This window comes from Falco peregrinus, chromosome 18 (assembly GCF_023634155.1).
Source record: "Falco peregrinus isolate bFalPer1 chromosome 18, bFalPer1.pri, whole genome shotgun sequence".
In the NCBI taxonomy this organism is placed as follows: Eukaryota; Metazoa; Chordata; class Aves; order Falconiformes; family Falconidae; genus Falco; species Falco peregrinus.
This window is the reverse complement of record NC_073738.1, coordinates 1,769,565-1,789,546: the sequence shown is the minus strand read 5'-3', so window position 1 is coordinate 1,789,546 and position 19,982 is coordinate 1,769,565. Positions and strand designations below refer to the sequence as shown.

The window sequence follows — 19,982 nt, the reverse complement described above, 5'->3', positions numbered from 1 at the left end:
TGACTTGAAAGGGCAAGGTTGTGATCAAAAGTCATCATTATTTGTGTTTTGGTTTGGTTTCTGATCAAAGTGGGTAGTTTTCTGGCCCTTGAGCACAGTGAAGTGTAGCAACTGACTGACTTCAGCGCTCAGCAACATAAACCAAAGTGCAGCATAGCCCAGAGCCTGAGCTACCAAACCTTGCTGGGCTTGTACTGGTTTCCGTCTGAGGCCACCTTAGGTGTTTTCTGCGTTGTGCTCCCAGAACTGTGAGTGTGATGCAGACCGTTCAGAAATCAATAGGATCTAGCTGGGCTTACAGCTTTAGAGACAAGCAGTAGTTAGGTGATGAAGAGAAGGTGGAAGTATGTTTGACCTATAAACCGGTCCTAACCCAGCCATATGTGAATAAGATTAATTGACTGGGTGCAGAGATTCCACGAAGACAATTTAGTGATGGATATGCATGCGCTTTCTTCAGTGAAAGAACTTCAACACTAGAACGAGCAAAATCAAAATCTTATGGCAGCTTAAATGGTTCTCACTGTTAATTATCCTGTTTACCACAGGTTAGTGTTGGCCATCCCTCCGAAGTAGATGAAATATTCGACGCTATTTCTTACAGCAAGGGTGCATCTGTAATCCGAATGCTGCATGACTACATTGGTGACGAGGTAAAAAGATTGTTGTTAAAAAGCCGAATGTAGATTGTCACATCTTTTTACAGTTAAAAAGACTACTTTTAAAAAGAAATGAAACCTGTTTATTCTCTGTTTTGAAAACTTTTCTCCAATTTGCATTTGGGCTCTATTTGAACTTACCTAGGAGAAATTAGGTACTGGGGAAAATGTGGAAGGAGTTACAGATGTACATATTGATCCTAAGGCACCCTGGCAGATTCTTGAATATAAATGCAGTGTGGAGGGACGATAGAAAAGACCTCTGTTTTGGTGCTATTACATGTTCAATTGTATGTTCCCAGGACTTCCGGAAAGGAATGAATTTATATTTAACGAAATACCAGCAGAAGAATGCCGCTACAGGTAACTGGTGGTTATTATATGCTTTTAAGAAAAGTGATTTCCAGGGACAAACTCTTTAGTGCTGAAGTGATGGATTGTTAAACAGCTGTTTTTCCATCTGAGATAACTGAGGTGCAAGGAAAGAATTGGCTTGTTTCCAGTTTCATACAATGTGTCCCCTGCACAGCCAGAATTCAGCATCCTCTAGGGGTTCTCTGTCTCAGGAGTATGTGGCTGAGGTAATCTGAAAGGACTGCTTTTACCGTTGATAACCATGTCTGCGTAGTAATCTAATTTAGAAATAGAGTATGTTGATTTGCCAAGTAAGCCTCTTGCAAGCTTCCTGTTGCAGTATTGATCGCATGTGTGATTAAACAGTTCAAAGTCTTGTCTAACATCTCACAGCGCTTTCTTTACTTAAACCTTTTTTGCCTATCAGGCATAAATGTGGAACACTCTGCTCTATCAGCCAAAACAGTCCATGTGGTTCAGTCAGCTCCTTGGGCATAACATATGAAAAACTTAAGGAAAAAGATTCTTCTATTTACCATTTTGATTATTTAATGTTCACTTTCATTATACTGTATCACAATGTTTATTGATTGCGGGTTTTGTTAGTAAAGAAGCTTTCTTCTCCCCTTTCTCCCCTATGAGCAGTTCCAACTCTTTTTCTTGCCTGTTATCTGTTACAATCCCATAAAAACACAACCCAAAATGTGAAGGGCAAACTGGAGTAACAATACAGCCTCCCACCCTCTGGTGCCCATGTAGTGTCCTTAATCGCGTCTGACATGTCAAGACTCTGGGAGTCCTTAGTCAGACTTTTCTCCTGCAGAGGATCTCTGGGAAAGCCTGGAAAAGGCGAGTGGTAAACCTATTGCTGCTGTGATGAATACATGGACCAAACAAATGGGATTTCCGCTCATTTATGTGGAAGCCGAGCAGGTAAATATAACTGTGTCTTTTCCAGGACATGACATCAAAAGTTCTGCCTTTAACTGTGTTACGGGATCCAATTTAGTAGTATCCAATTATTTAAAAGATTCTTTTTGATCAGGAGGCAGTACAGTGGGTTGCTTTGTTTAGTGACGATGCTGTTTCTGAAGGGGGGAGAAGTGCAGCTTGCTTGAGGAACCGCGCAAAGTGATATGGAGTTATTCCACAAGCGCTCTAGATCGTGTGCTTTGAGTTTGCTGACATAGCCCGTTTGCTCTTTGTGTGTGAAATGTGTGTTGGGGGGAGGGAATATCTGACATAGCTCCCCATGCCACATGTTTTGATTCTCCGTCCAGTTTAATTATGCTTATTCTACAGGATTGCAGGGTGAGTGAGGATTACTGGCTGGAGGCTGAAGTCAGACAACAAATTCAAGTGAGAAATAGGGCATGTAACAGTGATTAATGCATTTGAATTATTCTTGAGGTAGCTCCTTTTTCTGGAGGAGAGTACAAGTTACTCGGCTTAACAGAGGGCACATGAATGTATTGTGATATACAGAAGCTGAGATTAGATGTTCTGATAATTCCTTTCTCTCTTTCTTTTTTCTCTCTTTTTGTCCGTCCTCAGCAAGAAGATGACAAAGTGTTGAAGTTAGTTCAGAAGAAATTCTGTGCCAGTGGACCATATACTGGTAAGATGAATGCTAAGACCAGGAATGGAGTGTGTATTACTTTTTATGCAACAGCAGCAATTTTGAGAGATGAAACAGCTGTACTGCAGAGCAGGCAGGTGCTCTGCTTAGGCTCAGGTGTTTAAGTATTTGTTAAACCTTTAGAAAATCTAAGGTTGAATGCTCTCACACATGTGGTTTCTGTGTTCTCTTCGCGTGGGAGAATGGCATCCTCTGCAATCTTTGGTTCAGTTTTCATCCTGAGATGCTTCTCTTCTGATGTCCAGTTTAAAGCCAGTGCTGCCATTTGAGGAGCAATGTAAGCTGCTGGGTTTATAGCAGTGCTGAAATAAAAATGCCTCATATGGAAGCCAGCTCTGTCTTAAGATGCAGATTCCACCCACCTTCCATGCTTTTAGAAACGAAAATGTTTTGGCTTGAAAAGTGATTTAGAGATTCTTGGTTTTTAACTCTAGAACTGCCATTTTCCTTCAGATGTGTGCCTTTTTAGATGTAAATTTAAGTAGCCTTGCTTAAACTGCTGCTGAAACTTGTTTGAACACCAGGCAAAGTTTCTCAGTGTTATGTGCATACTTTTTTTTTCCTTAGGCCTTCCTTTTTATTGTTTCTTCTTTTAGGGGAGGATTTCCCCATGTGGATGGTTCCCATAAGTATTTGTACAAGTGATGACCCCACCTGTGCCAAAATGCAAATATTGATGGACAAACCAGAGCTCACCCTGGTTTTGAAAGACATCAAACCAGACCAGTGGGTGAAGGTGAGTTGTCACAAAGGAGAACATGTTACTGGGAATACATTTGATTGTCACTGTAACATTCCCTTGCGTTTCATTTTCCTCTTTTCCTTTTTAGTTTTTCCCCCCATGGCCCACCCCCCTCCCATCCCCGTGCAGTCTTGTATTTCTTACGGAGGGGCCTCTCTGTGATGCTATTGAATATTGGCTCCTCTTTGCAATGCTTGCTTAGTGTAATCCTTTGCCTTCCAAGAGTAGTCTAGACAATGTAAACTTGAACCTTTTAGGAGTCCGAGCCCAGAAAAACAGTGTGCAATTAGAGGCAGCTTTTGAGTTGAAATGTGGTGGCTTTTTTGGTATCCCATAGTAACCACAGTTTAGTTAAAGTCCATCCTGAGCAAAAATAGGCCTGTTTATCTTTCATTATATGTAGGTTAAGGTTTTCTACTGGCTATTGCCAGACAAGTATAAATCTGTAGGCAAAAAATTTATTGTTGAGGTCCTGTGCAGACACCAGTCAACCTGAATTTAAAAACTGAAAGATGGTAACTGGCTGGGACTATTGCTGTGTGAACTACTGAGGTTGAGAGTAATTTCTAAGCTGGAACTGTATGCCGAGAGGTGACTCCATGAAATAAGAGTTAGTCTCTCTGTATATTAATCGAATCTTCTCGTTTAACTAATGTGGGGATTCCAGCTGTTGTGCCTGGATATTCTCTCTGTCTGGGTCCTCCCTGGTAATAGAGGGGCATGAAATGAACAATTCTGAAAATGCCCTGTCTGAATGAGGGTAAAGTTTGGTATTTCTGCCTGCGAAGGCAACAGTTCAGCTCAGTCCAAGGTGAATTTGTGGGACTGCTGGCTGCAAAGTCATCAGTCTGTGAGGTTTTTCAGTGCCATAGACCTGAGGACTGGCAGTTGGACTGCTCAAAATCATAGCAGCAGCACAGGGAGTGACTTCCTGATGAGCTCAGCAGTGTGTTTGGTTTATGCCAGGTACTGTTGTTCAGCCAGCCACACTATTTGACCATCTACACTTAAATGCTAGTAGGCAGTAGCATGTAGCTAGTGTAGGTTGTTGAGCTTACTGGCCTTGAATTGCGTTTACCTTGGGCAGAGGTGCTTCTCCTTTCTTAAGAAAAAGGTTCTGTCAAAATCGAATGGAGCAGGCTGTGGGAGAGAGGTTATGAAAGTTAAGATTCTGGCACCTGCAGTCTCCTGCATTTTATCTTCCTGGTGCATGATTACCCTTAGGTCAGTTAGGATTTACCCCTTTTTTCTCCTTGCTCCTACTTTTAACTCTAGCCTCTGTTTCCTTATGCCAGCGTTCTCTCACCTTCTGTACCTCTTAGTGAGCATTTCCTCTTTGCAATCTTTATAGTCTTTCTCCTTTAGTTATGATTCGTTTTTTCTTTTTATGTAAATGATAATGACTGACTTCTCTGACCTCCAGTGCTTTGAGAAATTTCTAGTGGTACAAAAAATGAAAAAGCATTTCCTTATTTGTTCTTTACCTTTAATTGTTTACCCTTTTGGTACTTTTCAGTTAAACCTTGGAACTGTAGGGTTTTACCGTACTCAGTATAGCCCTGACATGCTGGAGAGTTTAATACCAGCGATCAAAGACCTCTCCCTACCCCCTGTGGACAGGCTTGGCCTGCAGAACGATCTGTTCTCTCTGGTAAGCAACTCTTTGCTGTTTGCCTGGTAATGAAAGCTACAGTAACCGCAGAAATTGGTGTCTGAAGAGTCAGTCTCAGTTTCTGGAGGCAAAGTGCCATTGGGATTACTGCATACATCTAGCTATTAATTAGCTTGACAAGTTCTAACTTGTATTACAAGACTTAAATCCTATGGAAGCAGTCTGCCTATAACTCCTGCTGCACTGTTCTCTGTAGGGGTGTATTATACTATAGGGGTTTTGACAAAATTGTTTTGAGAACTTGCTTTCTTGCACCTCGTCAAAATAAGGATATTTTAATGATCCCCTCAATGACACTTATCAAATGCTATCAGCACCGTGTGCTTTATTCCATTGGGCTTGTTGTAACTGTCCTCCACTGGAGGAGGTGGCTGTTGGGGTTTCTTACTTTTAAAAAGCAAAGTGTTGCTAGCTCTGAACAATTAGTTACTGTACTCTGTAGTTCAGATTGTACTTTCTTATTCTTGCTAGTTGGCAAGTATATGGAAACTACAAAATGTGGGTTTGATACCCTGCCTCTCTAGCTTTAAAGGTTGTAACTCTTGTCGTGGCTTAGTTGAAGGGGTTTGAAACTGTACCCTAAGTCATTTCCCAAACACTGCAAGACTAATCGGACAGAAAAACGAGCAAATAATACATGCAGGTATATTGTGTTAGACTCCTAATTTGCCAGAATAATACAAACGCTGGAGAAAACAGGAAATTCAGTAAGTCAAGAGCAATGGGCAAGAATATTACAAGTTGGGAGCCATCACCCTAGGAATGAGGATCGGGGCAGTGTCAGTTTTAATCATGTTTTTATCACAAGTGAATATAGCTTAGCTAGTGACAACTGATCTTCACCACATTTTCGGTATCGTAAATTACTGGTCTGGTTCCAGATTAACAAAAGCCTAAGCATTCTGGTTGGAGAATACCTACTGTAGGTGTTATCAACCGATACTGTCGGTGTTATCAACTGCATTAAGCATAGAAGTGTTTTTTATGATGCTGTGGAGCAGTTAATACAAAATTTTTCTGGCAGAGGTGGAAAGGCAGTACTACTATCAATTAATGGGAAGCAGCAAGCAAAAATGACTTCTGCAGTTTTATACTCTCCATTTAGCAAAGAGCAAACCCTAAATCTCTAAATCTTTACAGTGTTTAGTTAAAATAAGGTTTTGGTGGGTGTAGTATCTGGCTGAGAATAACTCTGGGGGTTTGCTTTTTCTTGCAAGCATTGCTGCAGTTTTAAGTGACTTAATCTCCTTGTCTGTTTCTTGTTTGCAAAATGTCCTTATAATGACATAGCTGTCTCCTTGTAAAGTGCTTACCTGTGTATAAAAAGCATTGTGTGCCATGGAGCAGACGGCTAAGGTGCTTTGACTAGCGTTAACTCACCTCCACAGAACCCCACGACAGGGAAAATAGAGTTTATATGCAGGCTGTGCAAACTGAACAGGGAAGACTGTAAAATAATGTGATGAGCTATTAAATGTCTTAATTCTATTTGGTAGTAAGATTAATCTGTGTCTTTTCCTCTCCCAGGCCCGAGCTGGAATCATTAGCACTGTAGAGGTTCTAAAAGTCATGGAAGCTTTTGTGAATGAGCCCAATTATACTGTGTGGAGCGACCTCAGCTGTAACCTGGGAATTCTCTCAACTCTCTTGTCCCACACAGACTTCTATGAGGAAATCCAGGTGTTCGTGAAAGATGTCTTTTCACCAATAGGGGAGAGACTGGGATGGGACCCCAAACCTGGAGAGGGTAGGAAACTTCTGCTGTGAAATCCTGTAGTGGTTTTCGAAAACTCATGTGTAAATAAGCCATCAAGATTTTGGGAAAGGGGAGAGAAGGGAGGAAGAGGAGTCTGAAGTAGGCGTGCAGGGGTATTTTTATACTTAAAAACTTTCGAACACAAAGCCCCAAAACAAACCTCTGTTATCAGGCAGAAGTTAAAATGGTAAAACATTTCCCTACCTGATCACTGACTGATAAAAATTCTTTGCTTTAGCTTTGCATCTGTTGGAGTGCATGAAACTTCTTAGACTACAAGGATGGAAAGCCATGTACGTGCATGTTTACTTGTCCTAGTCAGCCCTGTTGTAGATGCAAAAGGTTAATATTACTGACTTGGCTCAGGTTACAGGCCTAGCCTGTTGTGTTTGGGCTGGAATCATATCCTGACTCTCACCGTAAAATAAAAATATCAATGTATTCTCCAGCTGGCACCAATGAGAGTGAGAAAAGGCCTTTAGATATCCTCAAGCATGTGGAAGGATTGTTATACACCTCTGCCCTGATCACTCTAGGTGGAAGAGCACTTAATTGTTGAATTGTGTCTCCAAATAATTTTTTTTTTTTTCCTCCTACTCACTCATTAGGTCATCTAGATGCCCTTCTGAGGGGTCTGGTCCTGGGCAAACTAGGAAAAGCTGGGCACAAGGCAACGTTAGAAGAAGCTCGACGCCGATTTAAGGACCATGTAGAAGGAAAACATATTCTGTCCGCTGATCTGAGGAGTCCTGTAGGTTATTGTAAATTTTAATTCCGAAAAGACTGTCCCCCACTTGGCACTGTGTGCATCAAACTCTTTTTTTCTTTCCAAGAGTCCATTGAACCCCTCTTTCTAAGAATAGGGAAGCTAGAGGAAACCAGTGCCAAGGTATGAGACCAGCTGGTTTTGGCAGAGGTGGTGGGAGCTTGGATAAGTCCAGTTATGAAGCAAGTGATACTGTGGAGCATGGTAGAAACATCCCTGTGTTTCTTGAAGCAAGTAAGCCTCATCTGACCTGGCCAATACTTAGTTATGACTAACAAGTTCAGTTGTACCCATGCTGACTGCCACAGAACAACTCTGGTCTCTAGATGATGTTGCTTTTGGGGTTTTGAAGACTACTTGAAGTGCAGTGCCAAACCCGAGCTGACTTCTAATCATTTACATCCATCCATGACCAGCTTACATCCTCCAGGTTTAAAAGCACCGTGGTAAACTGCAGGGATTGTGGGAGAGCTCTGCAGGCGTCAGCTTGGTCCTGCAGAGCACAAACTCTAACTATGGTGGATGTGGATGGAGTGTATGTGAAGTACTTACTAGCTAGGTGTTGCGTGGCACAAAGATTTCTTGTTCTGGTGTTTTGCTGTGGTTGACATTACCAAAATTTTGCTGAAACTGGGGAAGAGGTAAAGGAGTTGATGCATCTCTCAAATCCAGTCTCAAAACATAAAGGGATCAGTGCTGGTGTCTTCCAGATCTGCTCACTTGTCTGAAATCTAACCCAAATATGTAGAAATTGATTGTTGCGTTTCTAGAAGTGTGGTTTTTTTGAAGGACCTTCCTTGTTTATGCTCTGTCTTAGGTATATGTAACTATTTTGAAGCATGGAGATAGTACTACTTTAGACACTATGCTGAAGGTGAGTGCGCGCTCTGTTGTTAACACTGCCAGCTTATGCCATGAAAAGCTAAATAGTCCACCCTGCAAGTTCCTTTAAGGTGTAGTTTATCTGCAAGCAGGCTCAATCCAATGTTTTGCAGAAGATGTGAACACTAGGGCTTCTTTACGTTGTTCCTTGGTCCATGTGTAGTGTGAAATTGCCACCTAGTGGCATCTCTCATTTTAGGATTATTTTTCATTCCTCGGAGGCACGGTCCTACTTGACCTTACATAAACAGCGGTGAAGATCAGTTTATTACTAATGGTACTTCCTGATGATGTACGTGTAATGAGGTCCGTAACGCGGTTAGCTGTGCAGGATGATTCATGAACAAGTTCAATTTGTCACGTCCTAGGCTTGAAGGCTAACCTAGCAGCTCTAGCATATACAGCAAGGTCAGTAGTGCTAGGTTAAGAAGTCAGCGTTTAATACCATGCACTAATATTATTCACTTTGGCTTTGAAGCTTCACAAGCAAGCAGATATGCAGGAGGAGAAGAACAGAATTGAACGAGTTCTTGGAGCCATCTCTCAGCCAGAACTGATTCAAAAAGTTCTCACCTTTGCACTTTCAGTAAGTTATTGGAAAAGCTGCTGCTTCCTTACCTTGGGAGAATAAGTGCGTTCAGAGCACTCGGGGATAGAGCCCTGTGTGCATATAATGTGCTAGAATAGCAGAAATAGTCTTAACGATTAAATCTGAGCTGTATCTTAAAAGTATGTGAGGAAAAGAAAAGCTATTGTTGACAGATTAGGTGCAGAAATGCATAAAGACAACATGCTGTATTTGTTGTAACAGTCTTGAATGCTTGTCTACATTTTCCTCTTCAGGAAGAGGTACGTCCCCAGGACACGGTATCTGTTATTGGTGGAGTAGCTGGAGGCAGCAAGCAGGGGAGGAAAGCTGCTTGGAAATTTGTTAGGGACAATTGGGAGGAACTTTATAATCGATACCAAGGTGGATTCTTAATATCCAGACTAATAAAGGTATGTACAGCTGTGAGAAAAGTCCCATTCACCTACATGATCAAAACTAAACTGTTACATTTGAAATGCTAAATGCTTACCCTTCGTCAATATTTTTTTTCCTTCAGCTAACAGTGGATGGATTTGCAAATGATAAAATGGCTGCAGAAGTTAAGGTAAGAAATTTCAATTAAAGAAGCAATTAACCTCATCTCTGACAACCACTGTGTGCTCTAGACTGTGAGCACCTGATGGAAGGGCCATGAGTTTCTGTGCGGTTTTTGGTTTTGAAGTATGGCTCTGTCTCTGACTCTTTTGACTGTTGCCTAGTCCTCTAGTTGCACTGCTTTAGGTTGAGTTATTTTACTGAAATACCTTAAATTAGCATTTTCACAAAGTAATGTGCAGCTTCTAGTGATATCAGTTTCGTTAGTTTTAAACAGTCATTTTAAACTTTAATAAAATCCAGCACAGTCTGTAGCGGTGGTGTTGAGACTCCCCAAAAGACAGCCTTTAAAGATAAATGTAGCAAAATTGATAGCAGTTACAACTTCCATAGTAAGCTGAGCCTTACAGCACCACTTTCTTTCTCCCCAGACTGACAGGGCACATTTGGGGCTGTCGGCGCTAGCACCCAGGGACACCCTGGGGGAATGAACGTGGCGGATTTTGGCTAAATTCCGTACCAGAGGTCCACATTTTATGTGGTCATTTGTTCTGTGTACTAAGAGCAAGGCTTTGACACAAGGCAAATTAATGGGTTTGCAGAGAGCCTGTCTTGAAGTTGGTGGCTCAAGGTGATGCGATTTCATCACCGGAGTCGAGCATCCCCTCTGACCTGGGAGTGCAGGCACTGGTCTTGGTAGAGTTTTGAGAATGTGTGTAGATTTTATTTAGTCATTGCCCGCACTTCTACAGAGACTCCTTCTTGGAAGAAGAAACTTAAAAATACCACTTTCTTAAGTGAAACTTAATTACCACTTTCTGGTTAGGGAAATGCTCAGGAGGAATTCTTATTTCAAAGATAGGCTGAGCCATGAGCTCTATCTATTGTTTTTTATCATCTAGTGATGTCTTGTTAGAAACGATTCAGTAGCATAAGTGATTTTACAGAGAAATCTTGCACTATACTTTTTTTTTTCTTAGAGAACACTACAAAACATTTACCAGAACAATCATCCATAACTAAATCATAAGTACTTTCCAAGAGAACTTCTTGAGATGGTACACCTAGCTTTTAGCTAGAGTACTTACTGTGTCTGAGTCTCGATGTCACCTTGTAGTGTGCATTAGTGTGAGGTGATCTGCCAAATACTGGGAAAAGCCTGCTTGAGGGAAGTAGGGGATGAGTCTCGGCTGTGCCAGCTTTACTCTACCCTTTCCCCAGTTGTAAAGTGCAGAGTCACGGCAGCCTCTGGTGCAGTTTCTTCGCAGGGATCAATACTGTTGATTCTGGAGGAAGAAATGTGAGACTATTCAGCAAAACTCTTGAGTGCTGCCGGTGCTTGGAGGTCATTATGCAGCTTGGCAAGAGGCCGAGGTAGAATGCTAAGAAATCTGATACCTGGACAAATGCTTTTGCAAAATGGCCTTGGGCTTCCGTTAGTGTCTTCTTCCAAGTATCCAGAAATACACACTTGATTTGCTGCTCGTTTGTTTGCCTCCCTGTGAGGGACTGAATTCATCTCTCCCAGTGCTGCTTGCTGTCCCTGGCAGCAAGGACAAGATGGGACAGGAGGCAGCGTTTGGGCTGGTTTGTAGAAATGCTACCGTGGCTTTCCTTTAGCAGAGAAACGGAGGCATTTTGCTGTTCCCAACTTGGGATTACACGTCTTGCCAACTCGGCAAGCACCTTGCAAATCTTTCAGAGCCTGTGATGGTGGTGGGAACAGATAGCATGAGCTAGAGTCAGATAAGGAACGTAATTCACCAAAGCATTTCTATATGACCTAGGGAATTTGGGGACTTAAAAGCTGTAATTCTGTCTATGCCTGTTTATACCCTTATGGATGGTTGTGTGCTTTTTATACAGGCCTTCTTTGAGAGTCACCCAGCTCCATCGGCAGAACGCACTGTCCAGCAGTGCTGTGAAAATATTCTGCTGAATGCAGCTTGGCTGAAGCGGGACGCCGAGAACATCCACCAATATTTTCTGCAGCGCAAGGCCCCACCAGCCATGGTGTGAATCTGTGCATGCCACTGCTGCAGTCCTGCTGCCGCCTCATGGGGAGAGGGAGGAGCTACCCAACAGCTGATTCATATGCCAAGAATTTGGAGTCTTTTTCTCAAACCAATGGGGATTGGACAATGAATGTAGTTAACTGGTTCCTGCTCACACTCCAGATTTAAATTCTATTAAAATTATCAGCAATTCAGCAAAAAACAGAAAAAAAAGAGAGAAAAAAATCTGTAAATATGATAGTAATAAAATAGAGCATAACAAAACTGTGAAACTTCCTCAAGCCTTGTCAGTGGTTAAAATATTTAACACCCCCCTCCTGACACTCTTATTGACAGATGTTCTGTTTTTTACACCCTCCCCCAGCCCTCCCCAAAAAAAGGAAACCAGTGGTTTCTAGGTCAGTGGAATTTTGTGGAGAATCTGGGGCAGGAATGGGTTAATGCCTCTGAGCGTTGTGTGGAACAGGTCAGTTGGAAAGGCAGGTAGCTGGTATAACATAGAGTCTGTGCATCATTCGAAGTGCGAGGTTTTGGGGAGATGTTCCTGCAACCCCCCCCCAATCCAAGGATAGTAGGTTCCCTCCCTTTTGTGTTACCTCTCAGCAAAAAGAAAAATGTTCTGTTGCTCTTCGGTTTTTCTCCTTGGTTCTACTTGCTGATGTCCTTCTTAGAGATAACGGAATTGTAAGGAAACATCTTTCATAGCCACATTAAATAAGAGAAAGATACATGCAATTTTTTTTTTTCTTACTAAATTGCACCCTCAAAATGCATGCAAATGAGGAGATGATTACTGTGTGACTGGTTCTCCTGGCTGCTGTTAGGGCAGGTCTCTTCTGTTCAAGACACCGTTACTTGTCTAAAAGATCCAGCTTGTTCAATCTCCTCATGGCCGTAGCAACACTAGCTTTTCGTTCCTTTCTGTGATGTTGATGGTAATTTGATTCAGAAGCCTTAAATTAGTGATGACTGGCGTGATGATGAAGTCTAAGCTGTGTGCCATCATTTACTTCACAAAGCAGCGTGGTCTACTAACCAGACACAACACCCTCTAATACAAAGGTTGGAGTTCCATATATTTTATTTTTTTTTCCTTTAACAGGAATTCGTATTTGGTGTGGCTTAACTGTATTTCAGAAGGTCATCAGACTAACTGTCAGACTGCTTCCCTGAAACATTTTTGTGCTATTGTTTAAAAAAAAAAAAAAAAAAAATTAAAACAGTTGGCGTTAATAAAAATGTCAATGTGAAATTCATGTCCTGATCTTGTGTTCTGTTTGAAGCCTGAAAGAGTGTTGCTGCTTTCAAAGGACCTAAACCTCTGAGGGAACAGCGGAGGTCACATGTCGATGGTGTCTTTAACAGCCCCAAGGAAACCCTTGTTCTCAGCCTTCTCCTCTTCTGCTATCAGTGCTAGGTCTTAGGGCAGCTGAATGAGCACATACCGTACTGATCGTAAGTAGATCTTGTGTAATCTGAATAAAGATTGTAGTCAAGCGCTAAAGAACTAACCAGGGCAGAATTTGGAAAGGAAGGGAAAGGAAAGTGGGGGGGGAAACCCTGTGAGTAAACAAATTTCTGTTAAACACTTGAAAAGTTGAGGGACTCTGCAAGAGGGAATAGTATTGTGCAAATGCTGCTGATGCCAACCACGACGAGCCAGGGCAGGGCTACACACCAGAAATGGGCAAGTTTGGGCAGGTTTATAGTAAGTGGAGGTGCAGTGCTCCTGAATATTATCGCACTGGTTGGTATCCCTTGGGCTAGTGTGGCTACATGGTCAGAAACGAGATCGAAACAGGAATTCTGTTTGTCCCGAGTCATATCTGTTAACTTGACTGCTGTTTTTTCCTGCTGTCAGCACTGCAGATCCAATGTAATTTCGGAAGAGTAAGCTGGTTTCTCTTCTGCTTCTTGCACATTGACAAAATAACATGCAAAGTTGTGATTCCAGCATGACTGGTGATGTATGAAATGAGAAGTACTGTAGCTGCAAGTTGAGGTGATCTTGTTTTGACTTTAAACAATGCAAATGACATGCAAGCAGTTGAAGGAGAGTGACAAAAATAACAAGCTTGTGGTCACTGAGCAAACTGAATAGTCTCGGCAGACTGACTAGTCCTAGTCTCTTCTGCATGCAAAGAAAGTAGATTTTAATTCTTCGTGAAAGTAAGTTTGGGATTTGTCCACTTAATAGGAAATAATTTTTTTTTTTTTCCATTGGAGACAAACTGATGCTCAGGAGAGGGTCAGGACAAGAACAGCAAGAGTTATTGTGGATGAGGAAAGAGATGAAACGGGGCTCACATGATGATTAGTGAGGATATTGCCCGTAAGAACTGAGTGTATTCACTGGGGCAGTTGTGTGCTGGACACTGCACCTGCATCAGGGATACCTGAAAGGATACAGAAGCCGGCTCTTAACGAGGACTCTGCTGTATCTGTGCAGGTGAAACACATCTGAAGAAACCCTGACGTATTCTTTCTAGTCCCTGGAACAGGCTCCCAGGGAGGCGGTTGGGGCACCAAGCCTGTCAGAGTTCAAGGACTGTCTGGATGATGCTTTTCATCACATGGTTTCCTTTTAGGCAGTCCTGCGAGGAGCGGGGAGTTGGGCTCGATGATCCTTAAGGGTCCCTTCCAACTTGAGATACTTTATGATTTGTTGCTGCTTTAACTTACCTTTCTGATAACAGCGCTACTACCTGGCTCCAGGCTTGGCATTTACAAGTAACCTTGTCCTTTGGCTGCCTGTCTGCCTCCCTATCCCTCCTCCAACAAAACCACAAAAAGCTTTCATCAGTGAGCATCCCCCCCGCCTAGGAGGCGGAAGAGTTGTTCCACAATAAATGGCGTGTGTTGCTGTTGCCTTGCCCTTCTCTTTACAGTTTCAGGTAGATGTACGGGAACAGCACTTCTTGCAGACCTCGCTGTTGATTTCTGGTGCAGACGGCTTGGCCGTGCTGTGCCCAAGGTGCTACCTTGCCGTAAAGATGCCTCTTTTAAAGAAGTAGGAGCTCGATCCCTGCTCAGGTGGAATGGTGCAACTCAGCTGTATCAATCCGTGTTTGAAGTCAGGCTTCTGCCTAGCGAGCTGCCTTAGTGCTGTGCCAAAGCTGCTCACTTGAATTTCAGGTCTGCCCTTGCTGCAGGGGCTGCTTCCCACTCACATGTGAACCGAGGCAGTAGTTTATGAAGAAAAATATATCAAAGCCATTTAAATTACTTGTCCTCAAGCAGAGGATGCGTGAGCGATTTGTGTAATGTTCCTTCAGCCTTGAGATTAAAGGGTTAATCTGTATTTTAAGATCATTTCTGAAAAAACTCCCTGCTGCAGACTGTTGGGGGATAGTTTGTTTTTTACCTGTCCTTTTTTAAAAAAGCCTCCCTAATCGCCTTTTATCGGTCACGGTTAGATGTAGCCGCCTTGCCTAGGCAGATCTGCCGTTTGAGATGTGTCCGGTTTTTTTCTATCCCATCAGCTTTAGATAATTGAACCTGAGTTTTAAGGAAATCTCAGCACATTCGTGTGTTCGCTTTCCTTAGGGGCAGTAAAAATCATGCAAGTAGTTAAAATCTAGTTGATGTTGGTTGTGGCTGGAAGCTGGTACAAAGCCAGTTCGGTACTGAGCCGGTACGGTCAGGCACCCATGCTGCGTTTGGCCCCACGACACCAGAACGCTGAGCTTCACGTCAACTGGAAATGGAGTTTTTTGAATTGGTTTTAGGAATGCTTACAGTGGGTGGAGGACGAGTGGCCTCCTGCCCTGCCGTCACTGACGCCAGATCCAGTCCTGCCACTGACACAGCCGGGTTTGCTCGGCAAGTGTCGCCTCCATTTAAAAAATAACAACTGCATGTGTGAACTCTCCGAAGCAATTCGGAAAAGGCAAGTTTTGCAATAACAAAAACATACATTCCTATATATAGTCATTGCTTTGATATTTGCAAGACTCTTACACGCAGGATAGAATAATATTTAATCTGTCAGGGAAAAAGGCATGAGCTTGCTAGGCAGATGTGGAATTAGCTGGGAAAGAAAGTTTCGGAATCCAGTTTACTCTCCAAAAATACCCAGATTTCGGACCAAAATTTTATCTAGCGTAAGTGGAACTGCAGCATCTGGAAGGACATATTTGCTTGCCCAAATGCCAGACTTTTTCCAAATACATTTGTATTTAGAATGTGCTCCATATTTTAAATTACAGTAAAGCTAAATGGTGTACAGCAAAAAGAAACCAGTCAAAAAATGAGCAAACCCCTAAACTTTACTTGCCAAATCCTTCTCTAACATGTACCTACTTGTTTCTGTGCAGGGTCATGAGGTGCAGTGAGGTCTCGGTGTTACCCACCACCGACTGTCGCTGTGCTTAGCCATTCTATCGCTGTGTTTCAGAGACTTTACACCCAGGTTCTGTTAAAGGTACCTTAAGCAACGCAAAATACCTGCACGAGTAAAAATGCTCCGTGGCAGGTGACAGATAAATGAGCCTCGGCCACCAGGAGCGGAACAAAGCTCACAGCAGCTGTAGGATTGATACCAACGTGAGCAAAACCCTCTTCTGTGACCACAGGGATTCTGGTTAGTGGAGGAGGATGGCACGTGGCTCATCCCTCGGTGACGATGTCAACACGAGCATCCTTCCACCCTGGTGAAGGAAGGTCCAAGCAGGATCAAACCATCCAAAATCAGGCTGAGCAGTGGCTGGCTCGGTGAGCTCCGGTTGGGCTCTTCCAGACTTTCATTATGGGAGAGCTCAACTCACTGTGCTAAATTTGCGGTTTCAGGTTAAAATTACTCATGTTCAAGTGAAAATGTGTGGGGAAAATACACGTATGTGCCAAAACTCGGAGCCAAAGAGGACGGCGTGCTGTGCTCCGCTGTAATCTTTTTCACTAGGTTGATGTTGTGGACTCATTAACTTTTTCTTTTGCAGGAATCCAAACCAAGAAAGAAAAGTGAGGTTATTTTAAGGCTGAACGTAACCAAAGTGCTTTGAAATCATTCCCTGTAAGCAAGGAAAACCAGGTGAGTGTCTCTGCTCAGCCTTGTGTAACTTAGTCATCTGTGCCGGCTGGATTTCATCCAGGTTTTTGGGGTTGGTTTGTTTTTTTTTTTTTCAAAACTGGATTTCATCACCTGACTTAGGAAAATGCATCTTCTCCATGCAGCACGCAAGCCAGCCTTGGGGCTGCTCCAGCAGGGTGAGATGGAGCACACAGAAATCCACCACGCTGCTCTCTTTGGGGGTAGAGAAACGTGGAGCGTTAACGCAGCCTTTAATGTTGCTCCCCACAGAGGAAGGGCTGCACCTGGCGCATGCCTCGTCCTTTCACTCCACGTGGTTGTTCGTGTAGACAATCTGATTCTGGATTCCTTTCTTAAACCTGGCATCACCTAAACTCTGCTTGATTTAGGGTGGTTTCCACTGAAGTCCAAGCTCTGGATATACACAGAATCACAACTAGCTCCTGTCCCTTGGAACTGACGTAGGATTTGCTGAGAAACCTGAAGGTACCGAGCATCCTCGGTAGACTCGGGGAGACCTGGCCACCTAGTTCTGGTTCTAACCATTTGCATTTACTGAAATAACACCAAGTACCCCGTCTCTAGAGTCAGCAGCTTTTCAGCATTTCTCTCCCCGTTTCTGTAGGCACTTTCTGAAGGCAGGAGATGATACAAGCCTCTGTAATGTGAATGCTGAGTGTGCCATTTACGGCAGTGAGACAATCAGCGCATCTAGCTCGAGTTTACAGCTCCAGCCCGAGCACTACCAGGGGGAACCGATTCCACAGTCACTTACCCTGATTTTACACTGGGTTTTCAGGCTTTTGTTGCTATTGAGGCCAGATTTGTACAAAATTCTTTAATCCTTCTCTCCATCCTTGGCTTTCCTCTGGGAGCAGTCCCCTAAGGAAAGTCATCCTGGTCAGCAACGTGGAAGGGTTGTAACGGTCAGTGGAAGTGCGTTGGGTGAAGCACCGGACGCTTCTGGGTCGTGTCCTGGAGCTCAGGGGTGGGGAGGGGAACGGAGAAGCAGGACGGCGTTCAGCTAACCCCAGCAGCAAGCTGCAGCTGCACGAGGCTCCTGCCTTGTCCCTCCTTCCCTCTGGGGAACAGCTGCAAGAGAGGGAATGTCACCCCATTGCAACCCAAATGCTGCTCAATGAGCTGGCTTTGATCTGCTGGCAGAGGCGCGCTGTCTACAGAGCGGGGAAGAGGCTGCAGGCAAAGCGAGCTCCATTCCTTCGGGCTGAATAACGCGCCCGTTCTGTTCCGTCGAGTCAAGCTGTAAATAGAAATTGGTCTTAAACGAGTCAGTGATGTGAAGCGTTTACAACGCTGCCCGGCCTGACTTCCCTGCTGGTGCAGGTTTCCCATGGAGCAGCACCCTTCTCCTCCTGGCCATGCCTCCGCATCCCGCACTCCCTCCCCGTCTCACCACGGAGATCTCCAAGCTTTGTAGCCCCCAGCGCATCAGTCCCCATCCACCTTCACGAGGTCGGTCGGTTTCAGCCTTGTTTTTCCAGCTGGAATGGCCGAAACGCCCCAAGAACACGCAACGAGGTGATGGAGCAGGGCAAACAGACATCACATCCCTACGTGCAGCCGTTTTTTAGCCCAGCTTGTAACTGCATTAAACCTGCCAGCGCGATGCTAGGTGCTCCTCACCCCGAGATCGCAAAGCGCTTTACAAAAGACGCTGATCCGGGTATGTCCCTGTTTTATAATCTGAGGCTCGGGGCACAGACAGACAAAATCAGTTTTCCCAGTTCTCCTGCAGGCAGCTGGCAAAGGTAGGGACAGCAGCTGGGTCTCCTGAGCACCACAGTGCTCATCTGTCCCTGTAACCGGAATTTTTTTTTAGGGGAACAATGAATTTTTTGTGTTGTGTGGCCATGGGTAAGCCCGTTTCCTAGGACTAGTCCTCGAGAGCCAGCAGTTGCCTGGCTCTGCAGCAGCAGCTTGTGTTTGGGGGGGGGGGAGCAGCAGCAGACAGGGAGACCTGGAGCCATCCAGGAGGAGTTACGACTGCTTTTCCCCATCTTCCAGGTGGAGAGGGAAGCCTGCCCAGGACTTCAGCCCACAGGGAGAGGCAACGGTGGCGACGCCGGCCTCTGGAAGCTGCTCCAGCTCTGCGTGTCCTGGGCTGGAGAAGGTCACGGAGCACCTGGAGGCTGGCAGGTGCCGTGGTGCTCACGCGTCCGGTACTTTTCTCGTGTCTTGGACCCTTCTCACAGCCGGTTGATAAATGCGGTTGTTTGTAACAGAAACTTGGGCCGCAGGATTGGCTCCGCGTGTGCCACACGGTGCAGAACACGGCCGGCAGGACAGGCCGTGACACCGGTAACATCAACTATTCCCAAGTATTTGTAACTCAGTTTTCTACAGCTGCCGCCAGCTACACGTCCTCGTCCCCCCTTCCCCACATTTCCCTGCTCGGAGGCAGCTGCATTTGACCCCATCCCCTTTCTGGAGTGCGGCCCTTTCCCAGGGAACCATGATGAGGAATCGGGGAAGCGTGGCTGCCCAGGAGAGCGGAGCCCCCCGGCCCCCCAGCTGCTGGCCCCCACCCGGGCCTGCCAGGTCATTCCCTTCCCCCGTGGCCCTGGTATTCATTTAGTCCCACAAAGCAGCCTGATTGTGTTACTAATTGCTTTCTCCTGATGAGCAAGCTAGAGCCCTGCCACTCACACAGACTGTCTTTACGTGCCTTTAATTATTCAGCTACACTTTTGTTCTGCCCCCCCCCCTTTCCCCCCCTCCCCCCCAAGCTTTTCCTTTTTCCTTCCCCCCCAGCCCCCCAGTTTTTCATTTTTCCTTTATTTGCCCCCCAAGTTTTCACTCAACAGCCACCCCCCCACCCTCTGGCTTTGGCTCCAGCCTCCCCAGCCCCGGGGGTGCAGCTGTGCGCCCCCCTTTGCTCGGGCCAGACCGGGGGAGCCGGGGGTCCCCGCCGCCCCAGGGGGTCCCCGCATACACACAAACGCGGGACGCTGCCGGCGGTACCGCCGCAGCCACCGGGGCCTCGCAGGGGGGGCGGAAGCTGTCACCGGTGTCCCGTCCCCACCGCGCAGCGCCGGTTCCTGCGGGACGCCGTTACTCCCCCCCCGCTCCGTTACACGGCGGAGCGTTAAACCCGGCAGGGCCGGGTCCCTCCCGGGGCTCCACGCTCCCGGCTAGGGCCCAGCACGCGGCCCCCCCGCGGCGGGCCGGGGGAGTGGGATGGGGGGACAGCGCGGTGCCCAGGCCCGGGGCCCGGGGCCGCCCCCGCCCGCAGCGCGGCCCCCACGTGGCCGCCGCCGGGGCGCCCTTCCCGGCACCGCCCAATCACCGCGCGCGCCGCCGGAA

General features: G+C 45.3%; 1 protein-coding gene across 1 annotated transcript in view; it reads left to right on the top strand.

The window, feature by feature from the left end:
- Positions 1-12,885, top strand: part of NPEPPS (aminopeptidase puromycin sensitive) — a 40,053-nt gene extending 27,168 nt beyond the window's left edge. The window contains exons 11-23 of the mRNA XM_055789831.1: positions 549-653; positions 962-1,022; positions 1,837-1,946; positions 2,568-2,631; positions 3,249-3,388; positions 4,911-5,045; positions 6,594-6,813; positions 7,431-7,573; positions 8,406-8,462; positions 8,949-9,056; positions 9,314-9,469; positions 9,577-9,624; positions 11,481-12,885. Of these exons, the coding sequence (XP_055645806.1) occupies positions 549-653; positions 962-1,022; positions 1,837-1,946; positions 2,568-2,631; positions 3,249-3,388; positions 4,911-5,045; positions 6,594-6,813; positions 7,431-7,573; positions 8,406-8,462; positions 8,949-9,056; positions 9,314-9,469; positions 9,577-9,624; positions 11,481-11,633 (1,500 nt within the window). The 3' untranslated portion in view covers positions 11,634-12,885. The remainder of the gene's footprint in view (positions 1-548; positions 654-961; positions 1,023-1,836; positions 1,947-2,567; positions 2,632-3,248; positions 3,389-4,910; positions 5,046-6,593; positions 6,814-7,430; positions 7,574-8,405; positions 8,463-8,948; positions 9,057-9,313; positions 9,470-9,576; positions 9,625-11,480) is intronic.
- The last annotated feature ends 7,097 nt before the right edge of the window (positions 12,886-19,982 follow it).